The 19074-nt window shown below is 38.9% G+C and overlaps 1 protein-coding gene across 1 annotated transcript in view; it reads right to left on the reverse strand.

Moving 5' to 3' along the window:
- LOC133616419 (glypican-1-like) overlaps positions 1-19074 on the reverse strand; it is a 112580-nt gene that overhangs the window by 85554 nt on the left and 7952 nt on the right. Inside the window, exon 3 of the mRNA XM_072914692.1 lies at positions 13753-14116. Within this exon, the coding sequence (XP_072770793.1) occupies positions 13753-13894 (142 nt within the window). The 5' untranslated portion in view covers positions 13895-14116. The remainder of the gene's footprint in view (positions 1-13752; positions 14117-19074) is intronic.

Raw genomic sequence — 19074 nt, forward strand, 5'->3', positions numbered from 1 at the left:
TAACACAGAAGGAATTTGACTTGGCAGACTGTGCTCTTTTTGTACAATGTAAACAATAAATATTTTACATGGCGATGTCCACCCATTCATCCATTTTCTACCACTTGTCCCTCTCGGAGTCGCAGAGGTGGCTGTAGCCTATCTCAGCTGCATTCAGGCGAAAGGCGGGGTACACCCTGGACAAGTCGCCACCTCATTGCAGGGCCAACACAGATAGACAGACAACATTCACACTCACATTCACACACGAGGCACAATTTAGTGTTGCCAATCAACCTATCCCCAGGTGCATGTCTTTGGAGGCTGGAGGAAGCCAAAATGGCCGAATGGAACCCATGCAGTCATAGGGAGAATATGCAAACTCCACACAGAACCTGAGCCTGGGGATTGAACCCAGGCAACAGCACTAACCCCTGTACCACCGTGCTGCCCCATGGCGATTTCAACACCTACAATTGTGGTAATCAAAATTACAAATAAGAAGCACTTTACAATCAAACATCAAATATGTAATAAGTACTATTCTTAGAGAACAAACAAAAGATGATATTGGCACATTCAGCTAAACGGCAAAGACTACTTTCTGACTAGGGAACACACCATAGTATATAAACTACTGCTATCGAATGCCATGGAATTGCAACCGCATGTACAACATACATAACAACTGGACAGCACAGTTATCTGTTAAATAAAAGATGAGATTGTATTATTAAAAAAATTACATGTATTAACACAAACAGTACAAAAGTACTGAAAATAGGTACAAGTACCAGGATTTGGTACCGTATCGATTACAATCCCTTTGTAAATGCCACACATTATGGGGTTGGTTGTCACAATGTTATTTTAATCGGGATTTTTTATTTTTTACCAAAATTTGAAATTTAAATTTCATTCACCCAAGCCACCCCCGCCCTAGAGAGGGATAAGCGGTAGAAAATGGATGCATGGATGTAAGTTAATAAATACCTAACTTAATGCAATCTAAATACAAAATGAGCAAAAAACATGAACAGGAAACACATCTTCAGGGTACACGTGACAACAAATCCCAAAGAGAATCAGTTAGTTAAACTAGTTAGGAAGTTAATTACAATATAAATGACATTATGAACTTTCCCTTCACACTTTTCAGCTTTAACAATTGTTTTGTTATAAAGCCATTGTGTAAAAGCCTCAACGACAAATATTGAGGAGCTGAATATTTATCATTTGAAATGAAACACACACAGACCTCTAACCTCAATTTTAGCTGTCTTTCTCTAGAAAAGACTATGTAGGTGAGCGCTGATCTTAATCCCGCAAATTCCCATACCACAATTTAAGAGACAGCAGCACCATCTGGTAGCAAGATCACCTGTTCTCCCGATATCAAAACGACTTTTGTGATTCATAAAAATTACAGTTAATTTTTTTTTTTTTTTTTTTTTTTAAGTACAACAAGCTTTCCAGTTTTATACCATAACTACTCCACACTTGGTGCAGAGTGTGCATCAATTTGAACAAACAATACTGATTTAAGTATTGAAAAGGTTTAATATTTGTACAGATGAATGATAACCAATGACCAACATAATATCAAAAAGTCGAGAAAAATATGATTCTAGTCAATGTTCCCTCAATTTTTGGGGAGGTCTGGGCAAACTCACAACCCCCCTGAGCATACCGTGGACCGATGTGAGCAACATGTCGCCATGCAATTTTCAAAAACATAACATTGTAACAAATTACATGACTTGATAAATAATCAAACTATAGCAATATCTCATATTAGATTCATTTTAATATGCATTATTTGGCCCAAATACAACAAAAATAACATGAACTTTGCAGTACAGAGATATTCAACTAAATTCTTTAGGGAGCCACATTTCGAGAAAGCTAAGGACCAGAAGCCAGACTTTTCCCTTCAGTATTAGTATTAAGTTGTCCTCTGCAGTAGACATTGGATTTTGGTCTCTTTTGAGTCTGTTTTAAAGACGTTCTGCAAAAAAAGCTAGCCAAAGATCATCTCTATGACAGTACTCTTGTGTTTTTAAGGAGCGGCGTGGCGGCGTGGCGCAGTGGGAGAGTGGCCGTGCGCGACCCGAAGGTCCCTGGTTCAATCCCCACCTAGTACCAACTTCGTCATGTCCGTTGTGTCCTGAGCAAGACACTTCACCCTTGCTCCTGATGGGTGCTGGTTAGCGCCTTGCATGGCAGCTCCCTCCATCAGTGTGTGAATGTGTGTGTGAATGGGTAAATGTGGAAGTAGTGTCAAAGCGCTTTGAGTACCTTGAAGGTAGAAAAGCGCTATACAAGTACAACCCATTTATCATTTATTATTTATCTGCTACAAAAATGGGCGTCTCTCACAAGTTTTATAAACTGAACTCGGTAGTTGAATAGCCCAAATGATGAAAATGAGAGGACTTAAAATGGAACCTTGAGGAACACCACTAGTATAACTAAAGAAGATGAACAAATGAATACTGACTGCATCAGAATTAAACAAGCTACAGCAACACCTTAGTTACATAAATCACATTACAAAAAAAAAGGAAACTGCCAAAAAAGAGAGGACCTAAAGGGCTAAAGGGGTGCCTTGTACAAACTGTAGATTCATTCTTCTTAACAGTTAATTAACAGATTAATTTATACCAAATATATAACACTAAATTTGCATTTCTCCTTATCATCCAGTAACAACATTTCAAGATTAATATCTATAAATGGCAATTCCTAATAAATGTCAATAGCACAAATCTGATCAGGAAAATACTCTTTTTTTCTCGTCTATCCTATTCACTTCTTCAGTGATTATAGACTTTGTCCCAGTTGATTAACTTTTCCGCTATTTGCTCTGATTTTAGGCGCATCAGCTGGTCCAAATGTGTCACTTTTGGACGGTTTCGGGTTTCTTCCTTTTTTAAGTTTTTGTTTCATAATGTACTTCACTATTAATGTCCTCTATATGTGGGTGGTGGAGAATGGCCTCATACTTCATTCGCCAGTATGTATGTGGAGCCATACTCAAAATGAATGTCTGCGCTCTCAGCTCAGTGCTTCAATGTCAATTGCAGACCACTCTTTCAATTCATCCGCTGTAAAACGAGCATCCAAGTGATCACAGAGCTCACAGATAAAAAGAGTGATCTCCCTGGTATTTCTGCCATCAGCTGATAAAATAGCTGGCGCTGTTGCAATTACATTTTAATAAGTCCGAGACAACATACAAACCTACAAAACAAATCAACATGTGCAGCAGATGAAGCATGTACTTATGTACATCCTCAGTATATATGCATGTGGCATCGATTAGCTGCGTAAGTAAACATGTGTAGTAAACTGCGCTGGTCTGCCTCGCTGCTGCAAGTGCTCGTCATCATTACCCTGTATACTGTTGTTACCACTAGTTGTATTATACTCATTTAATTAGAACTTCTCTTTTTGGGGAATTGTGCCTATCATTTACAATTCTTATGTAAGACAAGAACACAATGTTTTCCCTTTTATTATGCATCCTAAATGTTAAATTAAATGCTATCAAAAGTACATGGGAGTCGCTTTATTATGCCTATAAAGTCTTTAAAAAACATCCAAACACTTTCATTAAGGTTTTATATAAATGCTGTAAATACATATGTAACGTTGTAACCGGCACATCAATAACAACATTCAAGCAGTAGTGGAGCATTAATTTAAAAAACGCATCACAGCGTTCACTTTTTTCCCCACTACATCAGTGATTTTTACTCACTGCAGACTTTATGAGAGCCATCAAACATCACTTACCATACAATATTTTCTGTCATTAAGATGCCGACTGATGAAATCTTGTTATATTCCTGTTTTAAATGAAGAATGACTCATAATCTTCGCGAAAGAAACCGGAGTCGAAACAAGCCTCTTTTCGTGATGTTCTTGCCATTTCCGGGTCTAAATTGGCTGTCAAAGTGTACCAACATGTCGGATTGCATCCTTGTCTTTCTACTGTCCAGGTGAGAAGCATGATTTATGATCTAAAATAAACTTCCACGAGCAATGACACGAGGAAACAGCTGGCCACTTGATGATGTAAATATATGGACTAGGGATGATACTCGAAACCGATTTTCCCGGTTGTTCGATAAGAAAATAACCGAGTCCTCGGACTCGAATCCCTTTTTGAGAACCATTACCCGTTATCGAGACCACTATAGTGAAGAAAAAGAGTTGGTTCTTTATTCGAATCCCTGGGAATGAATCCCGTCCCGACCAGAAATGCCCCGTGGGACATCACAAGAAATGACGTCACGTAGCTCAGTCATTAGGCGCAGATAGTGAAAGCAGGAAAAACAATGGACCGGAAAAAGTGCTCCAAGGTGTAATAAAGTTCAAAACAAAAGGTATAATCCAATGAATAACTTTACTGAGAGATTTGAGCAGGGTACAAACACATGACAAACACTTTTACGACCAACCGGAAACATAGCAACCACGCTAGCAACGCACCTCCTTTACGGCAGCTGTCGCAACGTTCTTAAAGCAACCGCAGCACATACATAGATATATACAACATATATGACATGATCTCCCTTTTTTAACTTTTGTTTTTCTTTCCTTGTAAACAAAACAAAATCACACTGTATATGTGTTGTCTGTCTAATTATAAATAATGCAGACGAGGCGTGTTGGCTGAGTTCTTGACGTTTACTTTCACAGCATGCTCATAACCTCATTCTTAGCTGCCGGGTGGCGAAATGCAACAACACTTTTCGGGGCTACCGCGCATGCTCGTCACTCCCGTTGCATGCTGGGTAGTGTAGTTGTTATATTCCCTAGCTCATAACATCACATCTTTCCCCCTATAAAGAAATAATGTTAACTCAATAAAGTGTATTTCTTTTTTTAGCTTTAACTTTTCATTTTTTAGCATTGTAACCACATTTGCAAACAACTTTTCATTTCATAGAATTTTCTTTCAATAAAGAAATAAAGTGCAAAAATGTCAAAGCATCATAACAAACAGTTATGTCAAATAGCAGCAGAAGTGCACTTTTTGGAGAGCTTTTTTATTTTCAGTTTTGTGCCCAAGGGACTGATTTTATTTAACACTATATTATTATTTATACACCTTTAGTGATCACAGAGACAGGTTGTTTTTGTGTTACTGTATATATTTGTTTTTCTGAAAAATCCCACTTAATATACTTTGGGTAACAACAGTCAATATTTTTTTTATTTTTTTTATTTTTTTAGGGGGGTAACAGTCAATCTTTATTTATTAATTAGATTTCATTTTTTTCTTATATAATAAAAGTGAGCTTTTGTTAAACCAAATATTGTTGTTTTTTTTCCATATACAACAACCTATTTGGACTCGATAAGAAAATCGATAAGGAATCGGTTCGATAAGAGGATTCGATAATAGGCTCGAACTCGATAATTTCTTATCAAACATCATCCCTAATAGGGACACACAGTAGTGATCACGTTGCCACTAGTTTGTCTGTATAAGCGCTTATTATAAAATATCACTAATACTTGGTTAATATTCAAGTCACGAAATGTAAACGGAGTATTGTTGGCACATTTTAGATGTTTTTTTTAAATTGGGTTTTATGGGCTGAATAGAGGACAGGAGGTCCTGATCTATTCATTTAGCGGACTTTTATTTACGTTTATTTCCAAGTTAATGCATTAAAAAAATATACATCCATCGTCATGTCTTTCATAATGATTGTGAACGATAGGCAAAATTACAAAAAATAGTGCAGTTCCCCTTTAATTTGGATTGCTATGTGGTACATAGTTTATGTATGTGTTATTTTTTTTTACAGTTTCAAGTTTAATTTAATTGTAGGCGTAGTTTAGGATTTACTATGCATGTTAGACCTGAAAGCAGTGCGCAACTGCACACGCGTGCACCTTAGAGGGAACATTGACTGCAGTACAGTAGGGTCCTGTATCGTGTTTGATTCCACCGTCACCAAATGAGTGTGTGTTGCTCTCTGAGCGAAAAAACACTTGACATAAAGGAAGAGGCCTCTTTCCGGAGAATTCTACATTCTGCTGCTATCACTCTGGACCTATCGGGTTGTCAGTTCATCTTTTCTGAGGAGACAGAACTTGCTCAAATAATTAGAGCAGACCAAGGTCCAAGAGACTGAGGCATAGTGTTGTTCATCTGTCAATAAAAGATGAGTCGTTAATGGAGAGGCAGGGAGCGAGTCGTGCCTGCGCTCCTCGATCCTCGACCATCCCCAAAGCACGAGCAGAGACCTTGAGTGACTCACTTTCTCTCTCCCTCGCTCTGTCAACCACTGTCTTTCATTCCTGCCTGTGACTTCCTAACAACAGTCTGCATTTGTTCACCTGCTTCTTGTCTTTGTATTGCCATCTTTCTGTATCAACCCCCCACTAGGTTTGCGCGATAGACCTGATAAATGCAGGGTTTCCCTCCAAATTGATCGTGGCGCACCGCTACAGCACAATGAAAGCCGCCACACCTTAAAATGAGGGGGGTTTTTTTTACGTGAAAACAAATAAAAGTAATATAATGTATTGTAGCCTTCAGAGGAAGTCACACAAAGTCCAACGCTCTTTTAACTATTATTGCCAATCTGATGCTAACAGCTGGCCCAGTTCCACACATATTCCCTCCTATGCACACACTTCCTCCTACATGCAGACACTCATGTTCTGCCGATCCCCTTTCACTTCACATCAATCACACACAAACCAATATTTTGGTACCTGTACCGGTACCAAATTATTTCGATCTTTTCGGTACTTTTTGGGACTTTTTTAAATAAAGGACACCACAAAAAATTGAATTACTGGCTTTATTCTAACAAAAATCTTACGGTACATTAAACATATGTTTTTTATTGCAGTTTGTCCTTAAATAAAATAGTGAACATACAAAACAACTTGTCTTTTATTAGTAAGTAAACAAACAAAGGCCCCTAATTTAGTCTGCTGACGTATGCAGTAACATATTGTGTCATTTTCCATTCTATTATTTTGTCAAAATTATTAAGGACAAGCGGTAGAAAATTAATTATTAATCTACTTGTTAATCTACACTTTTAAAATTTAATAATCACTTATTCTTCTGTTGTTTGATACTTTACATTAGTTTTGGATGATACCAGAAATTTGGGTATCAATCCGATACCAAGTCGTTACAGGATCATACATTGGTCATATTCAAAGTCCTCATGTGTCCAGGGACATATTTCCTGAATTTATAAACATAATATTACTTTTTTTTTAAAAGAAAGAAGTTGTTGTGATGCCAAAAAATATTGACGTAATCATAGTAGTATCGACTAGATACGCTACTGTACTTGGTATCATTACAGTGGATGTACTTTTCAGAGGCTGTATAGTACCGATAATGATTCATTAGTATCGCAGTACTATACTAATACCGGAATACCGTACAACCCTAACACAAACATAAACATTTAGCACCAGCAGGTTGTTACAGTATTAATGGATATATATTGCCTATTATTTGCGCACTATTGACCAGTGATGCACCAAAAATTCTGTCGCCGAAGAAAGACTTTGACCAACTTTGAACACTGCCGAAACCGAATGCTGTGATGATGTCGGCAAGATTCACAGGATTTTCTGGAGCAGAGGCGGCATTACTGCGCTGTGGACGTACTTAATACATCAGAGATATACCTACGAACAGCAATCTACAATGGTGCAATGTGCAAATATTAAGAGGACGGCGGCGGCTTTAAAGGAGAGAAGGCTCGCAGCACGTGACGTCAGTTAGTGTTTTGGGGCAGTAGAGGTTTGCTGCTGCTCGCTATTTGTCGTGTACATGGAGCGACAAAAATAAAGAGTTTCTAAACATGAGTACAGTCTTCAGAAACACCAGAAAAGGGGTTTAGATTTGTTTCTTGTCTTTTTTAATAAAGAAAAAGGCACTAAAAGTCTCTAGAGTGTAGACACATGAAAAATCTATTTCATTGTACATGAACAGCAACAATTCAAAAATAGAGCAAAATGGTACAATGTAAAAAATATGTTACTACAAATAATAAAATATTTGTTTTTAAATATATATATACATTAGTTATAAGATGACGTCATGATGACCACACCCCCAATTACACCTCTCGCCACACTCCCGCCGCCAAAGATATCTTGGCAATCTCGGGAAAGCCTGTAAATATATAAATTTGGCCGGCGATAGAGATTTTAATACTATTGTCATATCGTGATAATGCATGTTGATGACACATTCTAGCTGTGTCCCAAACAACAAGTGAACAAACAAATACAGTTTATTACAGGTAACTTTATCACAGGAGGATGAGGAATAGCAAAAAAAATGCTGCACTACGCACCATACATTAAGCCACGCTATCTTGAATGTAAACAGTGGTGGGTGGATTGATACAAATATCAACATCAACGATATCAGGTATAGTAACAGTATATGGTCAAACGGAATGGCTACTGAATCCAGCACCTAATCCAGTACTTTTTTTGGTACTGACCGAATCCCGCCAGTTCTACAGGTCACCGATTCACGTAATATCCAAAGGTACCATGTTACGGTACTTGGTGTGGGCGTCATGCCTAGTTGTCGACTTAGCACTTGGCGTTACACTCTAGCAGCACTGTGAGCAGACTCAGACAAACTACCTCAAGGTAATGTTGCATAGTCCAATGCCATCCATCCATCCATTTTCTACCGCTTATTCCCTTTTGGGGTCGCGGGGGGCGCTGGAGCCTATCTCAGCTACAATCGGGCGGAAGGCGGGGTACACCCTGGACAAGTCGCCACCTCATCGCAGGGCCAACACAGATAGACAGACAACATTCACACTCACATCCACACACTAGGGCCAATTTAGTGTTGCCAATCAACCTATCCCCAGGTGCATGTCTTGCCAACAAAGAAATTTACTTAAAAAATCCCCCAACGTAGTTAAGTAAGGCTCCACTTGGCTAATATACATTGGCTTTGCTATTGAAATGCTACTGAATAGCATTAGAGATTTTACATGTGAAGTGAATTATATTTATATAGCACTTTTCTCTAGTGACTCAAAGCGCTTTTACATAGTGAAACCCAATATCTAAGTTACATTTAAACCAGCGTGGGTGGCACTGGGTGGGTAAAGTGTCTTGCCCAAGGACACAACGGCAGTGACTAGGATGGCGGAAGCGGGGATCTAACCTGAAACCCTCAAGTCGCTGGCACAGCCACTCTACCAACCGAGCTATACCGCTACATGGCGATTTAAACACCTGTAATGTTGTTAATACAAACTACAACTAAGATGTACGTCACAATCAAACAGCTGGTGCGTAATAAGTACAATACTTATATTATTAACCCTTTTTAACTGACTAGCCAACACACCATTACGATACACCTAAATGCAACTTACTGTCATTCTTGTAACGTAGATTCAAAAATGTTATATTAAAACAAGATATAACGACTGGATAGCAGTTACAATAACCAGCTCATTTTAAAGGCTGCAATAAAAAAATGTTGTCTTACTATCAAAACCAATTGTTATTTATTAACACACAAAAGCACTGAAAATTAGTACCATTGAGTATCGGTAATGAGAATTGATACTGTATCGGTTGAAATGTGGACGGTACCCATCCAATGGTCGATACCACAATAATTTGATCAATATTTTTGATTATCACAAAATCTGTTTGTTTTTTTTGTCTTTGTTATTATTAACAAACTCAGGAAATACTGTGTGTCCCTGGACACAGGAGGGCATATTGGGCAAAAAATAATAATAATTAGAGTCAGTCTTAGCTTAAGTTGAGTTATTTTGCACTATTGAATTTATTTTGCTAAAATATTATATGTAATATGAAGGAATGAGGAAATAATTTAAATACTGGTAGTTTAAAAAAAATGTATCACTGCTTTTTCCCTGCGGCTTTTCTGGTACATTTATTTATTTATTTAGCGTAAAATAATCGGATGTAATGTGCAATAAAATCTACTCTACGATCTCCTCGTGAAATATCTAGTTGGCTAGTAGACTGATTTCATATTTCTTGACGTACATTGAACTGTTTTATATTGTTTGTTTTGTATATCCATTGCACCTTAACGGGACAGCTACCTGTATTTTCATCATGCTTCATGTTGGAAGACATTAAAGCTTTCTATTCCATTCGTTCCTATATTGTAACACCGCCATCCTGTGTTTTTGTCCGATTGTAATTGTGATCAAAAATGTAAACATTCAATAATCTAGAAAATTTGGTACGGAACGGTGGCTCGATACCCAAATTTGTAGTATCACCCAAAACTAATGTAAATGTCGGGAACCCGCATGGCTACGGCGATTGTGACCCCAAGATGCAGGAAACAGAAGAGGATTTTAATATACTTAAACAGAGGAGAAGCAGTCATGCATACAAAGGTTCTCAAACATAATCAATCCTTGAGCACTGAGGAACAGGCGAGGCAGGCATAAATAGCAGCCTGATTGGCAACTGCAACCAGGTGTGCCAGGTTGCCAATCAAGGACAGGTGAGGCAAACGAGCGCTCACATGCAGGAAATGCAACAAAAATAAGAGCGCTGACAGGAAATAAACATCAAACAAGGAAACACAACCAGAAATGAAGTGACAGATCGTCACATTAAAGTTAGCAAACAACAGAAGAATAGGTCCTTAGTACATTTTAACTGAAGTCTACATAGAACCACGTTATAGCTGAAAGTAAGAATATATTAGCAGTAAATTAGCAAGTAGATTTGGAGATTTATAATAGTTTTGGAAAAAAAAATACAGTGCAACCGGAAATGATGCAAGATGTTAGCGCATACGTCAGCAGCCAAATTGGGGGCCTGTGTAACCCGTTTTGAAATGCTACTATCATTTATATGACAAATAATATATAGTGATATTTATTGTTATTGCGGGAGGCTGCGATATTTATCATGATATAGATTTTAAGCAATATCACCCATCCCTGCTCCCCTACTCACGCAAGACATATTGTAGCTGGAATGACCTTCGGGATCATGCACAGTGTGCACATAGCACAGCAAAGTCTTTTGTCTACGTCTTGCCCGCAGGCTGCTGCTTCGGTCCATCTTAAAGTGATGGAAGACGAATGATTGTCTTAAACAAAAAACACGCTATGTGTTGTAGTCTCATGGTTTAGTCAAAATGTGTGAACTCCAGCTATATCAGTGATATTTGATGTGTGGTTTCTGAATGACTGACAGGTTAACCAGCCGGTTCTCAGCATGATTGATTACCTGCTCTGGAATGAAAGTATGGCTGTAAAAAATAACAAGTCAACTCATGTGATTCATCACAAAACATTATCGCATTAATCATGTATATACGCAGATTAATCACACAATTTATTTTGACTGTAAATGCTCCTTTACCTTAACCGTGGCTGGTTACCCAAAAGATGGAATGGGTCTTTATACGGTCAGTGATCCGGTCAATACTGTCAATACGTGGACCTTGGAGTTTGTTTTTCCGGAATGCAAAGGGAAGTTGGCGCGGGCAAGGCGTGAATGTAAGTACATGATTTATTAAAACACTAACAAAAAGGAAACAAACAAAAGGCGCGCACAATGGCGGAGAACAAACTTGACTAATGAAACCAAAAGACTAGCACAAAGGCAATTAAGTATGAACACGAAACAAAAACACTTACTGTGGCATGACATAAAGCATGAACTATGGTAAACAGGAATATCATGGGTAGCAGAAGCACGGATGGATAGATAGGATAGATAATGTCACCAGGCTGATCAGCAGAAACAGACAGTCTTAAATAGCAGTGACATGATTAGTGACAGGTGTGCGAGTGCAAAGCGTGAGACAGGTGCGTGAGAAGACAGGTGAAAACTAATGGGTTGCTATGGTGACAAAACAAACAAGAGTGCACAAAGAGTCCAAAAACAAAACCGAACAGGACTAAAACAAAAACATGATCAACAGACATGACTAATACATATGTCAGTGCAAAGATGATTGCGGGGACAACGACTGTTTCACATAATTTCACATCAAAGTAAACCCTGACTAGACTTTAGATAATAACTGTTACCTAAGTTTTGAGCAAATAAATGATTTTTAAAAATGTTCCTGGATGACATTGTGACAAAAAAACATTTTTCTGTCAATATTGGCCTTAAATCAAAGTACAGAAGCAAGTAACAACCTGGGATTAATCATGATTTACCAAATTCAAAAGTGCGATTAATCAGATTTGTTTTTAAATCAATTGACAGCACAACTCTACAATTTTCCCCACATCTTAGTCAGCACAACTTTGTAAGGTGACAGTCTATGTAAACAGTTATTTTAGTGTCAGCTATATTCATAAAGATCAAAATAGACAAAAGTATACTGTAGAAATATGGAAATAAAGCAAATATGTTGATTTCTTACTATATTTTTTATGATTGTACCTAGTGGCCTAGTGGTTAGAGTGTCCGTCCTGAGATCGGTAGGTTGGGAGTTCAAATCCCGGCCGAGTCATACCAAAGACTATAAAAATGGGACCCATTACCTCCCTGCTTGGCACTCAGCATCAAGGGTTGGAATTGGGGGTTAAATCACCAAAATGATTCCCGGGCGCAGCCACCGCTGCTGCCCACTGCTCCCCTCACCTCCCAGGGGGTGATCAAGGGTGATGGGTCAAATGCAGAGAATAATAATTTCGCCACACCTAGTGTGTGTGTGACAATCATTGGTACTTTAACTTCAACTTTAACTTTACAGACACTGACATCACACGTAGATACATGGGTTACATCAGGGGTGTCAAACGTACGGCCCGAGGGCCGGATCAGGCCCGCGCACAGGTTTTATCCGGCCCGCGGGATGAGTTTGCTAAGTATAAAAATTAACCTGAAATTTTTGAATGAAAGAAACAGCTGTTCTAAATGTGTCCACTGGATGTCGCAATAGCAATTCTTTGTATCTTTGTAGAGGATGCTAGGTATGTACAAAATAAACCACAAGATGTTAGTACATCAGTCGAGGAAAATGATCAAATTACATGAAAAACATACTGTAAGTTGATTTTGATGTATTTTTTTTATCTTGATAGATTGAAAATAAACACCAATGAGTTGACTGATGAACATTATCACATCATTTATTCAGAAAATATAAATAACCACAAATAAAAAAAGAATAGTATTAACAGCAACATGTCAGTGTAAAAAAAACAACAACAATTATAATTTGTACAATTTTAGAATGTGCTTGTTCCTATTTTAAAACAAAGAAAACAATCTGAAGTTGTCTTTATTTTTAAGTTATCGTGCCGTGATTTTACCAGTCCAGCCCACTTAGGAGTAGATTTTCCTCCATGTGGCCCCCGATCTAAAATGAATTTGACACCCATTGTCTATGCAAACAGTTATTTTAGTGTCAGCTATATTCATAAAGATAAAAAATACACAAAAGTATACTGTAGAAATATGGAAATAAAGCAAATATGTTCATTTCTTACTGTATTTTTTGATGATTGTACCGACAGACACTGATATCACACGTAGATACATGGTTACATCCACCTGCAAAACTGCCTCCAGCTAATAATGCAAATATTATTGTTAAAGAAAAAGCAACACTGAGGTAAATTTGAGTTTTTCACCAGTCTTTTAGACCTGTCTTTTGTGGTCATCGACAGTTAAAAAATATATGTATGCATGATGTAATTGGCATCAATCTGTTGATTTTCAAAATCTTGCAGTGTACAAACATGAATAATTTATGCCCCCCCAACTTACCAGAGGTCTCTGTCTGAGGAACGCCGGCCAGCGTGAAGCCCTTCCCGGTATAGAACTGGCGCAGGTCGGAGCAACTCTTGTCCGTTGCCGGGCCCGCTGCTCCGGTCATGGCCACCAGGAGAGAAAGCACCAGAACAAACATTATCTCATGTGTAGTCCGATGGAATCCGTGAGAATATAAAACGTCTTCACGAGTTCCTAAAAGGCACTCCTTTAGGTGCTGTTCGGCCGTTCAATCAACAAGGTGTAACTACTGCAGGGGGACAAGCCCGGAGCGTGTCTGCGGGAAAGGACGCGCGATGTGCGGCTGGGGGTGTCAGGTACACCCCTCTCTTCCTCCTTCTCCTCCTCTTCTTCTTCCGCGCTGAGATAGAAAGACAAAGAAAGAGGGCGGGGTAGCAGGTGATGCTCCTATACAAAAAATAAAATAAAAATAAATATATTTTAAATAAGGTTGAAAAAAAATGTTTCGATTCAAGGAAAGCGAGTGTGTTGTGAGGGCGCAAATATGTTTTATGCTTTCACTCTCACTTTCTCCATAGTGCTCTCTCTCGCGCTCTCTCTCTTTCTCTCTCTCTCTCTCTCTCTCTCTCTCTCTCTCTGTCTCTCTCTCTCTCTCTAATGCACAGCAATGCTTTGTTATTATTATACTGCAACAATAAAAAGTAGAGATGTCCGATAATATCGGCCTGCCGATATTATCGGCTGATAAATGCGTTTAAATGTAATATCGGAAATGATCGGTATCGGCTTTTTTAAATATCGGTAGCGTTTTTTGTTTTTGTTTTTTGGGTGTTTTTTTTTATTAAACAACATAAAAAACACAAGATACACTTACAATTAGTGCACCAACCCAAAAAACCTCCCTCCCCCATTTACACTCATTCACACTCATTCACACAAAAGGGTTGTTTCTTTCTGTTATTAAAATTCTGGTTCCTACATTATATATCAATATATATCAATACAGTCTGCAAGGGATACAGTCCGTAAGCACACATGATTGTGCTGGTCCACTAATAGTACTAACCTTTAACAGTTAATTTTACAAATTTTCATTAATTACTAGTTTCTATTCTAACTGTTTTTATATTGTTTTACTTTCTTTTTTATTCAAGAAAATGTTTTTAATTTATTTATCTTATTTTATTAATTTTTTTCAAAAGTACCTTATCTTCACCATACCTGGTTGTCCAAATTAGGCATAATAATGTGTCAATTCCACGACTGCATATATCGGTTGATATCGGTATCGGTAATTAGAGAGTTGAACAATATCGGAATATCGGACATCAGCAAAAAGCCATTATCGGACATCCCTAATAAAAAATGTACTAGACCAGGGCAGCCCCAGGCTAAATTGGACCCCTTGCATTGTATTTGATTCACCCTCTCTTTGCTAACATTTTTTTAAATTTTTTAAATTTATGTAAACATGTTTTATACTGGTTTTGTACTAAAAGAATTTTATGGGGGGAAATTGTCATCATCCCAGAATCAGAAATACTTTATTAATCCCCGAGGGGAAATTAAGATTTTCAGCACAATCCTATTCAAGAGCAGACAAACATTACAGCGAGACAGAATAGGATCGCTGACTTAGACTTAGACTTAGACTTAGACTTCCTTTTTATTGTCATTCAAATTTGAACTTTACAGCACAGATAAGAACGAAATTTTGTTACATAAGCTCACGGTAGTGCAGGATAAAAAAGCAATAAGGTGCGTATATAAATAAATAAATATACAGGTAAAAGCCAGTAAATTAGAATATTTTGAAAAACTTGATTTATTTCAGTAATTGCATTCAAAAGGTGTAACTTGTACATTATATTTATTCATTGCACACAGACTGATGCATTCAAATGTTTATTTCATTTAATTTTGATGATTTGAAGTGGCAACAAATGAAAATCCAAAATTCCGTGTGTCACAAAATTAGAATATTACTTAAGGCTAATACAAAAAAGGGATTTTTAGAAATGTTGGCCAACAGAAAAGTATGAAAATGAAAAATATGAGCATGTACAATACTCAATACTTGGTTGGAGCTCCTTTTGCCTCAATTACTGCGTTAATGCGGCGTGGCATGGAGTCGATGAGTTTCTGGCACTGCTCAGGTGTTATGAGAGCCCAGGTTGCTCTGATAGTGGCCTTCAACTCTTCTGCGTTTTTGGGTCTGGCATTCTGCATCTTCCTTTTCACAATACCCCACACATTTTCTATGGGGCTAAGGTCAGGGGAGTTGGCGGGCCAATTTAGAACAGAAATACCATGGTTCGTAAACCAGGCACGGGTAGATTTTGCACTGTGTGCAGGCGCCAAGTCCTGTTGGAACTTGAAATCTCCATCTCCATAGAGCAGGTCAGCAGCAGGAAGCATGAAGTGCTCTAAAACTTGCTGGTAGACGGCTGCGTTGACCCTGGATCTCAGGAAACAGAGTGGACCGACACCAGCAGATGACATGGCACCCCAAACCATCACTGATGGTGGAAACTTTACACTAGACTTCAGGCAACGTGGATCCTGTGCCTCTCCTGTCTTCCTCCAGACTCTGGGACCTCGATTTCCAAAGGAAATGCAAAATTTGCATGGTTGGGTGATGGTTTGGGGTGCCATGTCATCTGCTGGTGTCGGTCCACTCTGTTTCCTGAGATCCAGGGTCAACGCAGCCGTCTACCAGCAAGTTTTAGAGCACTTCATGCTTCCTGCTGCTGACCTGCTCTATGGAGATGGAGATTTCAAGTTCCAACAGGACTTGGCGCCTGCACACAGCGCAAAATCTACCCGTGCCTGGTTTACGAACTATGGTATTTCTGTTCTAAATTGGCCCGCCAACTCCCCTGACCTTAGCCCCATAGAAAATCTGTGGGGTATTGTGAAAAGGAAGATGCAGAATGCCAGACCCAAAAACGCAGAAGAGTTGAAGGCCACTATCAGAGCAACCTGGGCTCTCATAACACCTGAGCAGTGCCAGAAACTCATCGACTCCATGCCACGCCGCATTAACGCAGTAATTGAGGCAAAAGGAGCTCCAACCAAGTATTGAGTATTGTACATGCTCATATTTTTCATTTTCATACTTTTCAGTTGGCCAACATTTCTAAAAATCCCTTTTTTGTATTAGCCTTAAGTAATATTCTAATTTTGTGACACACGGAATTTTGGATTTTCATTTGTTGCCACTTCAAATCATCAAAATTAAATGAAATAAACATTTGAATACATCAGTCTGTGTGCAATGAATAAATATAATGTACAAGTTACACCTTTTGAATGCAATTACTGAAATAAATCAAGTTTTTCAAAATATTCTAATTTACTGGCTTTTACCTGTATATAAATATATATATATATATATATATATATATATATATATATATATATATATATATATATATATATATATATATATATAAATAAAATAAATAAATATATATAAATAAATAAATAGATTACTGTACAGATAAATATATTGCACTTTTTCACATGCGTCCACGTTTATGGATGTACGTTATATTGTCTTTTTTATTTCAGCGAGTTAATCCATTTTGGGGGGAGTTGAGGGGATAATTTAATTATGATGCGTTCAAGAGTCTTACGGCTTGAGGGAAGAAGCTGTTACAGAACCTGGAGGTTCTGCTTCGGAGGCTGCGGAACCTCTTTCGAGAGTCCAGCAGTGAAAACAGTCCTTGGTGGGGGTTGGAGGAGTCTTTGCAGATTTTCTGAGCCCTGGTCAGGCAGCGGCTTTTTGAGATCTCCTGGATAGGAGGAAGAGGAGTCCTGATAATCTTTTCCGCCGTCCTCACCACTCTCTGGAGAGACTTCCAGTCTGAGGCATTGCAGGCTCCAGTCCAGACAGAGATGCTGTTGGTCAGCAGGCTCTCTATAGTGCCACTGTAGAATGTGCTGAGAACGGGGGGAGGGAGCTGTGCTCTTTTCATCCGACGCAAAAAGTGCAAGCACTGCTAAGCTCTTTTTACAAGAGCTCTGGTGTGTAGGGACCAGGTTATATTGTCAGTTATCTGTACCCCCAGGAACTTGGTGCTGCTTACTTTTTCTACCGCTGTGCCGTTGATGTAGAGTGGAGCGTGGCTGGACTGGTGCTTCCTGCCAACTTCCGGCGCCCCTTACAAAAAAAGGTGAGAAACAGTTCAACACTGGGGAGGGAAGTGAGAAAAAAAAAATTCAGTCTGAGCCTGGGTCCCTGGAGGGGGGGTCCAGGCTGAGGCCAAGGGGCGGGGGGAAACCTCAAAGCCATAGCACACATAAGCATGTGTGTAAGAGGGAAACATCAAACATCAAAAAAACAAAGGACATTAAAGAAATTAAAAGAGCAGAGCTAATGCAACCAGATTTCTACATACAGCTACAAAAGTAAAACAACAACCAAAAAAATAAAAATAAAAAACATATACACTGCGGTGGCCTCTGCGGTGTTCCACGCCATCGTCTGCTGGGGTGAGGGGGAGCATGGCCAGAGACAGGAGCAGACCCAAAAAAGCAACCAAGAGAGCCAACTCCACCCTCGGCTGCCCACTAACTCTCGGCCAGTGTCCAGAGTCTGGAGACCCAGCAGCTGGTCTCCATGGCCAAAAGGCTCCCGGGAGGCAGATCCAGAAGTTCACAAAAAAGCAGCGCAGAAGTCACGAAAGTGCCACCCCTTGTCGCACAGTCCCAAAGGGTCCCGACCAAAAGGCAAAAAAACAAAACAAATGAAAACAAGAGGAAAACATCAGGAACACAAACGGATGATACAAGAGCACAGAGCTCCTGCCAACAGCAGCCACTACAGCGGCGCCATCTTGGAAAAAAAAAAAGAAGAAGAAGTGTTCTCAGGTGTTTTGTTTCTGTTTCAGTGCTCTTTTTCTCCTCTGTTTTCCACGCTCTATACAAGGGGCTGATTTTAAACACCTTTATCTGATTGGCAATCAGGACACATCTTTCCTCTGGATAGGGCTGCTTCATATGAGCCCATTTGCCCGTTGTACATGCCTGCTGCACACCTTTGTTTTTGTTCTTCCTGCACTGTCCTGAATAAATCCTGCCCTTTGGCTGCTTTCTCTGAATCCCGGGGTCCAGACAAACACCAGACCATGACAGAAATGGTTTAATATATATTTTTTTGGTACAGAATAACAATGTGATCATCATTAAAACAATAATTGTATAAACCTTCTGAATTCAACGCAGACTGGGATTAAATCCCACGGACACTACATTTTAAGGACAAGCACTATTGCTGTGTGCCACAAGAGGCAGTGGGACTACAGGGGAAATTTGCCATTATATTCCTAACATAATGATATATATCCTATGATA

Source organism: Nerophis lumbriciformis, linkage group LG14 (assembly GCF_033978685.3).
Source record: "Nerophis lumbriciformis linkage group LG14, RoL_Nlum_v2.1, whole genome shotgun sequence".
Lineage (NCBI taxonomy): Eukaryota > Metazoa > Chordata > Actinopteri > Syngnathiformes > Syngnathidae > Nerophis > Nerophis lumbriciformis.